The following is a 9,739-nucleotide window of genomic DNA, read 5'->3' on the forward strand; positions in this document are numbered from 1 at the left end:
CATTATTTTTGGCTATGAAGAGACTGGCGAACGACCTGTACTGTGCTTCCCCGCCAGCAGAACACAATCACAGCATACGGGTCACTGCGTGTACTCGCCCCCACTCCCCCCACCCCCCTCCTCCTCACCTATGCCTCCACCCACCGGATAAAACCATAGGACAACCCACCCACCTTCCCCTCCCCTTCATCGCCCTCCCCTCCCCGCTACATTTCTCATTCCATTCCACCTGTGCTGTATTCACACACGCACACACTTCCACTCAAAGAGCAGTGGAGCCATCCCAGACAGCCCCAGTAAATCAGCATGCCTGTAAGTAGGTCTCACTGAGCCCGCAAGATTCGTGGGGGCCTGGATCTCTACGGATCACCCAGTCAATACGTCAATATCCATCTTGCGTTTCTCGTTTTAAGACCATCTCTGCCCACCCTTCAACCCCTTTCGCCTGACCGTTGTCGCCCGATAGAAAACGCGGCCGTCTATAGTTTTAGCAAAAGATGCGTAGATATGTAAACAAGGCGGGTGAGTGCAAACAAAAATGTCCGCCGTGCTCTCTGTGGAAATGAAAAAGTGGGTCAGGGAGAAGCCAGAGGGTGTCTTAAAGAACACATTTGAGCAGTTTGTACATTGAAAAATCTATAGACCAAAGATCAGCGGGTGTGCAAATAAACTCCATCAGCTTGAATAGCCAGTCCATGTCAAATGTGTGATAGAGCCATGCATGGGGTTTGATGAGCGAGCCATGCAACATATAAAAACAACAACAGCCAAATGGACAAATAAAGCTTTTAAGCAATGATGATTCTCTATGCTAGCTCATTAGCCTGGTCAATACATCTGGCAGGTACACAGATGCCTAGCAGTTGTCCGCTTTTTTGCAATAACTAAGGAAACAGGAAAAAAAATAGGGTGAAAAATTGCACTGGCTGAGTAAGTGAAGCCGAATAATCCACTTTGTCAGGCCTCCAGATTTGTGCTTGGCAAAGTGCTCGCTCAGTCACAGGTCAGATTCAGTGTCGAGCCACCTTAAAATGCCTTGGAAGGATTCTGCGCAGATCTACTGACAAATAGTCACGCATGCCATTTTGAATAGCTTAACTGCAACATCAATAAAACAGAGACATTTGACTACACTCACGAGGGCGCGCCGGGCTAAGTTCAGAGAGGTGGATGGGATTGCAAACGCTAGTGTGGTTGCTAAGATGAGGAACTACCCGATTTGTAGTGGAGGAAAGCAAAAGATCATATATTGCTTTCGCTAAATGTAATATGGCAGGATTTTGTGTTTTTTTTTTGTGTTTTGGAGTCAAAAATGGACGCTCTCGTTGGCTGTTAGAAGAAAGATATAAAGGACTTACTGTATATGGCGTATATTGGTTGTACTTGAAGCAAAACCAAGATATTTACCCGCAGGTTTTAGCAAAAATGGAATGCTTTACGCTTAATGCTTTGGTGCGAATGGTTTTTGTCATGTCTAATAGGTAGTTTGCATTGTTTGGTAGAAGTGTTCTTGCCAATTTTAGTAGACAGACAAGATTTGGAGATATCAAATTGACCTTGTTTGACTTTGAGAGCAAAATCGCATAAAACGTTTACTACAAAATCCTCTGTAACAGCCTCCAGGACTTTGGTAATAAAAATCGGGTAGTTCCAATTTCACTATATATTGGATGTTTTCTGGTGCAGCCCAAAGCAGTGACCCAACATTGTAAGCGGGTTGTGTCTCACCTCGGGCAGGGGCATGCCGTTGATGATCAGGTCTGGCTGCTGATGACCTTGTCCGGGGAAGGGGTGCTGGTAGCCGTGGTTAGGGGCGGCGTTCCGGGAGTTCTGGTTCTCCACGTTTAGGAAGGTGCTCTCGGAACGCCTGCAGCCCAGGGGCAGGCTCTGCTGGTGGTAGTCGAAGTAGTTGAGGGAGGAGGTGAGAGAGGAGCAACTCACCACATTCATCTTGTCGGTCTCCTCCACGTCGCGCGGCACCAGGCGGATGTCGTTCTTGTTGAGTTTTTTCTTTTTGCTGGACTTCTTCTGGTTGCCGTAGGAGTACTCCGCCACCCTGCGCAAGTAGAAGAAACTGAACAGACTCAATAAAGCAGTGCTCTGTCTTCAGCTATTGTTTGCACAGTCACAAAAAGCGGTGCCAGTGTGTCATGCCAATAAGGGCACTGTTCCACCGTGGACACTTGATCTTAGCCAGTTTGTGGTGGTTTTGTCTGTCCGCAATTATAGTGCTCAAGGCTAATATAATTTGGCTAATTAGCTTATGTAGAGTACAACAACTCCACATGGGTAACTCCTACAGAATATTAATGCGCATTTACCACAATTCCTAGCAATACTGTACTTTTACTATATAGAACGTACATAAACTATGACCGTTTTTGCAAAATTGATTGAAATTCTTAAATCTATTTTAATCTGGCAGGCTAAAGGCAAAGAGGAAAGTTTATTTTTTATTTTTTATTATTATTAATGCAATCAGAATAATTGTTAGAAATCCTCGGCATCTCTTTTGAGAACAATGCCTCCTTTTATAACTCATAGGAAACGTTCAGATTAGACTTGACCAACATTAGTTTTACTCTGGCTTGAGTTTCACTGACAAAAATACCACTAACTATCCAAAACGCTGTATAGGATTAACTCTAAGGCTGTGTCGTGTCCAGGGCTAGAACCGCACACTTTAAAGTTAACATCAAGACAGCTTTCCCATCTCTTTGTTTGCGTTTGCATGCTGAACAACAAGTCACAAAGGCAAGGCACACAATATGCAAACATGCCAAGACCACACAAGCAAAGCGACAACACGACGTTCTGACCGGGCAACAGCACTACCGGTCTATGCAATTATATTCAAAGCACACGTACAGTAACCCACACTAATTCCATTTGGGCTCCTTTCTTTCATCATCAGGCACAGTCCACTGGCAGTATGGAGAGAGAACTGCAGATTCAAATTCATTTAGGCTGCTCTGGCTCGCCGCTGCAAACTTGAACTGAAGTCATTTGAGTTTAATAGGAGCAAATGAGCAATGCAGCCATGTTCCATCAAAGCGTCCTCAGAGTGGGGGGAAATAACCATTCTTTGCACAGACTTGCAGTTTTTACAAGTCTGGAGCCCGTGAACAGATGCTGCTATCTCTCCAGCGATGACTGTCTAACTTCGGCAGACATATTCCTCACGATGTGTTGTTTGTTCCATCAGCATTACTTCCAACTAAATTCTCATCCTTACAGCGAGGAGCATATGGTTTATTATCTTTGCTTTAAAATCCATAAACATGAAAAGTACTTCCCTTGCTTGAAACCACGCTCATAACTATAACTGCTGAATGTTTGGTGCATTGAGTGAAAAAAAGAAATAGATTATCAGATTTTTGAAGCAACTACTACCTCAGAAAATGTTTGGGGTTTTGTGCACTGTAAGGAAATAAGCAGGGCAGAGCTAGCAAATAAAACGAGGATCAAAATGAATTACGTTAGCATTTTAAAATCAAGGCTAAAATGTGATTAAACTGAGACTGTTGAAACTGGATACTCGTTTGAACAAGTATAGTGAAAAGAGATTACATAAATAGGACAAAACTGGACCTTTCCTGAGTAGTAAAAGAAAAACTACTAACATTTTGAGTTAAAAAAGAGTTTGCAGTATTGGGTATCTCCTTTCCTTAGTATTGAAATCAAGTTTGAATTCAAAATCAGGGCTAAAATTTGATCCAACTAGTTAAATCAAACCAAACCAAACCAAAATCTCTAGATCATAATTGATAACCAAACTAGAATTAATAAGAACTAAATAGTAACACTTAAACTAGTAAAGTAATGTATCTCAATGAAACTAAACCGAGGTGTGTTCTAAAGAGTGCTGACCTATAGTGGTACGCACACCACAGTTTGAAAATCACTGACTAGGGCTTTGGGGAAAATCAGAATCAAAGGGGCTGTTTGAATAGCTGACTAATAACTACCTGATCGTATCCTGCAGATTAGACCTGTACCTGCATGTTCTGTGATGCATGAGTTTCTTGTATTAGTTTAGTAGTTCATGTTTTAGTTTTCTCTCAAATCTTAATGCTCCTGGACGTGTTTTACATTGTGCACTCTTAACAGAATATCAGAATAAATAAATCACAATGCTTGTCGGAGTAATGTGTTTTGTTTGTTTGTTTTCTTGTTTTATGTTGAGTATTTTTTATCCCTTCTATTGACCAGGTGAAATGAAAGCAAATCTGAGTCATCACTGTGCACATCCCAAAATTCAAATTTTGTGGAATAGAAATCTTCAGAGACAGGCAGCCAGGGCAGACAGAGGGACAAGCAATGAATTTGAGATAAGTGCTGTTCAAATTCAAGGTGGCAACTGAGAAGGAGGCTGTATCAGGAGTGATTAAAGCGCCCAGCGGGGAAGGCCTCTCACACAAGTGCTGTGAGCAGTGTGCATTCACAATCTGTTGTGCCCATTACTGTTGCCTGAGCCAATAAGAGACATCACTACTCATTTGAGCTGTGGCCTGGAGGTTAACACTGAGGCTCCCTAAAGTAATGCAGCCATTTGGACTGGTTAAGTTAGATTGTTGTTCTAGAAGTGTGACTTTTTTTATTCTGGTGAAATATGTAAATTTTATTTCAGATTTATTTTTGAATATGTATCATTTCATAACTATTCTGTAATTCCTCTTAATTAAAATATTTTCTCAAGTTTGTTTAAAGTACCTCATGTAACTTCTGAAAGAGGGCACACCTACCAGCTTGTCCCCATGGAGATGCTCTTGTTTTGCCTGTAACATTCCACAGTAGGGCATTAAAATGATCCATCGGCACGAAGGCAAGCAGCTGACACCATAATGCCAAGTTACAGGTAAGATCTTTGGAGAGGCATCCAGTAAAGAAAACACTGTACATTCTCCATGGATACAGCTGGAGGACCCTCTACTTGAAGTTACACAGTGCAACTTTAACTCTGAAGCTGGTTCAAAGCAAAACGCGTCACACGAGTCACACGAGGACACATACTGGATTGCTCTAGGCCTGTGATAATATGTGATTTTGAAATGTGGTTATAATTAAAGCCAATCAATAAATACCATCTAAATTGTCATCCAATCAATACAGTTCCAATGCCGCCACAGAGCTTGTTTCCTTATGACTAGCAGCTGGAAAACTGCGTAACTTTGCTTCAAATTGACCAAATTATGTTTAGAGCCAAATATGATTATAGCTCCAGGTTAAATTCTCAAACCCAATCTATATGTAAATTTATACTTGTAACATGGCGCTGGGAAATCAAAGGCGGAGTCGATGCTTGGATTGATGAACTAAACAGCAGCTCTGTGCACAAGACCTGGAAAATAATAATCAGGTGACCTCCGAGTGTTCATAATGACGATTGCTAAATTATTCCATGTCATGATATTGATTTGATTTCACATGATCGTACAATAGAAAAGGACTCCTACTGTGGCCAAAGATAATCGCTCTGGCTGCATATGAACCGTAAAAATGTCTGCTGTTGCTGGTTTATATTGAAGTCGGGGGGCATTAATTGTCAGCAACCACCGCCACAAATTGGACATGACAGTTTGGGCGGTGGTATTTACGAGTCAATTGGTTACATTCTGTGGATTAAATCAGTCAATCACTCATATTGCCATAGCGTGGAACAGTGGGCCCTTAAGATGAATGGCAAAAGAACCTCCCCTCTGCACATCTGATTAGGCAAATTTGCAGTTTTGATTTTGTGGTTTCATACATGCTACATCACAAAAGCAAATCACATGTGGAATAGCAGTGTCAGCGTAGCATGCTTTGCCTACACCGTCTGCAAAACACATACAAATGATAGGGCTGCACTGTGTTCTACTAATCATCTAAAAAAAAACGAGAATATTGATTGGTTATTGGACACTTCTGACTTCAGGTGGGCCGATTAGCATAATACTGATAATATCGTGAGTGATGGTTTGAAAATGTGTGAGGTTTGAATATTAAGTGGGCCTAAATCATTCATGATAAAAAGTTTTGCAAAAAGTGCCGATTATTGTTATTTCAAAGAGAGGATAAAGTGATATTTCTGTACTTTTGATCTGATTTAACCTCAACCAATACACTGTAGACATGTTTTTTTGCACATTTCTGTTGGTTTGACGTAATATAATCTAAATATTGTTATTGGAATATTCATTTTTGTCAGTATCACCCATCCCTGCACTGACAAATGATCAATGTTACTGTAAAAACAACAGTGTGGAATGAGTATTCACATAATGCTTTGAGAATCAGACTTCTGGCCAACTATAGTGATCCATTTTTTGTTTTTTTCAAGTGCAGCCCTAACACACATTACATCACACATGATCAGTACCTGCAGTTGTACGTCCGGATCTCCTTGTTGTCCCGCTTGCACTTAACCGCCACAAAGATCATGGTGACGAAGAGGATGGCTGCTATAGAACCCAGGGCGATGATGAAGATGAGAGACAGGTTGACCGGTCCAATAGACTCCTGCGCGTTCAAATCCGGGGAAAGGTACACCACAATGTAGGCCGACGCGGAGAGGGCGGGCTTCCCGTGGTCCCTCGCCACCACGGTGATCTCATAGGTGGATTTGGCGCTTTCTCCAAACAACCTCGTGGACCTCACCTCTCCGTTTACCTGGTCTATCTCAAAATAAGCCCTGTCTCCTTCTGAAATCGTGTAAGTCAGTCTCCCGTTCTCCCCCTCGTCGTAGTCGTCCGCTTTCACCTGGGTCACCACGTAGCCCACCCCTGCGTTCCGGGGGATGGAGACCTCAGCCGTGCCATTGACTAAAGGCGGGTTAGTCATGACGGGGGTGTTGTCGTTCACATCCAGGACGACAATGCGAACGGTGGCGTTGCTGGACAGTGATGGATTGCCATTGTCCCGGGCCAACACTTTAAAATCAAAAGTCCTGGTGTACTCGTGGTCAAACGATCTCATGGAATAGATTCTGCCTGATGGGTTGATACTCACATACGTGTTTACATCCATGTGCTTGATCTCACCGGGGACTATGGAGTATGACACAGTGCCATTCATGCCTAAATCCGGGTCCTCGGCTGCCACCTCCAGCAGGCAGGACCCGGGCAGATTATTCTCCATAACCATCTCTTGATAGTGTGGCTTTAAGAAAAGGGGAGGGTTGTCGTTCTCGTCTGTAACTTTAACTACGAGGGACTTGGTGGCGCGTAAAGGGGGTATACCACTGTCCTCGGCTTGGATGGTGAGGTTATACGTGTCCTTCTGCTCCCTGTCAAGCCTGCCATCCACAAGTATAGTGGAAAAGCTCTCGTATTCTTGCAGCCTGAACGGTACATTGCCCTGGAGCCTGCACTGCACTTTGCCGTTCGCCCCTGAGTCCTTATCGGACACTCTCACTAACGCAATGACATATCCTCTCTGTGCGTTCTCGCTCACTTCCACCATCTCCGTGTTGAGTGACAGCAGGCTGATGATGGGCGGGTTATCGTTCATATCCATCACGTTGACTGTGACTTTGCAGTGGGCAGGGATGGAGTTGGGACCCAAATCTTTGGCTTGGACGTCTATCTCGTAGATTTGTGTGCTCTCGTAATCCAAAACGCCGTTGACAGTGATGACCCCAGTTTTCGGGTCAATTTTGAAAGCGTCCCTTGTCTTTTCTGTGACGTAGCTGTTAAAAGAGTACACAATCTCTCCATTTGTGCCCTCGTCCGGATCTGTGGCGTTCAGGTCTATCACTATAGTATTTACAGGAGAGTTTTCCATCACGTTGACTGTATACACGGGCTCGTCAAACACCGGGTTGTTATCATTGGAGTCTATTACTCTGATGTTTAACTGGACCGCGCCTATTTTTGGCGGGTCCCCTCCATCCTCCGCGCTCAGTTCATATGTATAATGTGATTGGGTTTCCCTGTCGAGTGATTTCTGCACTACAAGCTCTGCAATCTTGGAGCCGTCGCCTCTAGTCTTGATTTCTAGTCCGAATAGCTCATTGGGAGTGATGGAATAGGACTGCACTCCGAAGACACCTGAGTCCGGATCGCTTGCCCCCTCTAGGGGAAAGCGAGTACCAGGGGCGGCGTTTTCTGAAATTTCAATGTCAATGTGGCTAGTGGGGAATCTGGGTGCGTTATCATTCAAATCCTCTATTTCAACTTTGATGACGCAGATTTCCATAGAGTTTGACATCACTTCCAAGGAAATAATGCACTTTGGGTTCTGTCGACAAACTACATCCCGGTCGATTTTCATTTGGGTTGTAAGGATTCCGCCCGGGCTCAGTTCCACCCATCGCGGCTCGGAATTAGAAATCACTCTCAGGTACGGAGGCTGCGGTGCAATCTGAAATCCCTGCTTTAGTGCGTCCTTCGTCACGTTCCCAATCACAGATCCGGGCTTCATCTCCTCGTTTATTCCATATTTGAGGTTAATCACCGCCTCGGCTCCGATCCAAAACAACAAGAACAGCAAGATTAACTGTATTAACTCCATCTTCTTGCTTTGATTTGAACCTGTTGACTTTTCTCTCTCTGGATGTGGACAATTACGCACGAGAACCAAAGAACGCCGGTCTCATCTCATTCAGAAAGTCCACTGTTAAACATGAGAAATTCTAACAAGTGTCCTACTTCACTCTCAGAGCACATCCTCCAGTGGACTGCAGCGGCACCGGGAACATGCCGGAGCTTCTCACTATACTCTGCCAGAGCCGTGTAAATCCACGAAGCACCCGTCAGGCGACCGTTACGCACGACTCACAGCACAAACTGTTCATCTTTAAAGTATCAGCGGGTAGTTAACGCGGAATATGAATCCTTTTCAACGTGTTAGTCCACAAAATTATGAAATAAAGTCCTCCAATGTGGTCAAAAGACAGACTGGGTGTAATTACACATCTTACTTGGCTGGATGCACAAAATATTCAGTCCTTAGATGTTAAGGAACAGTGCTGGGGAGCAACGGAATGACACCACATCGCATAAGTCCAAATAAGCTTTTCAGCCCGAGTCTTGTCTGTTCAATAATTTCCCAGTTTGAAAAAGGCTGCAAAATATCCCGAAAACGAGTCCAAAGCGGGGAAAAAGCAATCCGCTGTGTGCGCAGAGGGAGGAGACGCTGCGCCTAAAGCCGTGCCATGTTGAGGCTGCAGCAGGAGAAGCCTCTATTATCCTGGAGGAGACAGCAGTCAGTGTATCGTGTGCGTCTGTGGCTCGCTCCAAACGTGCGCTCCTGTCGCTTCACTGGCGCAAACTGGCGGCCGCGCGTCTCCAAGCCCAGCGCTCAGTCTCAGGACCCGCATTCCCCTCAGCCAATCAGAGGTTACACAGGAGGTTCTCAGTGCTGGTGGGCGGGGCCAAGCACAGCAAGCAACTACCTGTTCTGTTCTCTCTCTTTCTTCCTCTCCTTTTTTTTGCCAGATAGACCAGGCGACGGGCAATTACTGCGTTACAAGTTGAAACACGAAGTCCTGATATTAGATGAGTCCCAAAAGTGGGGTCTTTCTCTCTCTCATCCTCCTCTTCCTCCCCCTCCTTGCTCGGGCACCCATGGGAGTCTTTTGCCGTATCCCCTGGAGTCTGGAGGAAAGTACTCCCCTCTTAGAGCCACGGGTGAGATGCTGTAGTCGTTCCCATTAGTCTCAAACTTGGTGCGTCTTAGCCATGCTGTTATTTTTCTGTTAGCATGTATGTGGAGCAGATCTTCTCTTTCTGAATGAACCGTGTTTCCCAAATCCCTT

The 9,739-nt window shown here is 44.4% G+C and overlaps 1 protein-coding gene across 4 annotated transcripts in view; it reads right to left on the reverse strand.

Annotated features, from left to right (window-relative positions):
• Positions 1–9,249, reverse strand: part of pcdh19 (protocadherin 19) — an 80,612-nt gene extending 71,363 nt beyond the window's left edge. Inside the window, exons 1-2 of one of the 4 annotated variants that reach the window (XM_033974125.2) lie at positions 6,362–9,249; positions 1,942–2,056 (exon numbers count right to left, since the gene is read on the reverse strand). In XM_033974125.2, coding sequence (XP_033830016.1) covers positions 1,942–2,056; positions 6,362–8,493 — 2,247 coding nt within the window. In that variant the 5' untranslated portion in view covers positions 8,494–9,249. Of the gene's footprint in view, positions 1–1,728; positions 2,075–6,361 lie in introns of all 4 variants that reach the window. The other 3 variants (XM_033974123.2, XM_033974124.2, XM_033974122.2) reach the window with 3 other exon arrangements.
• Positions 9,250–9,739: the final 490 nt, after the last annotated feature.

This window comes from Periophthalmus magnuspinnatus, chromosome 10, assembly GCF_009829125.3.
Source record: "Periophthalmus magnuspinnatus isolate fPerMag1 chromosome 10, fPerMag1.2.pri, whole genome shotgun sequence".
NCBI lineage: Eukaryota > Metazoa > Chordata > Actinopteri > Gobiiformes > Gobiidae > Periophthalmus > Periophthalmus magnuspinnatus.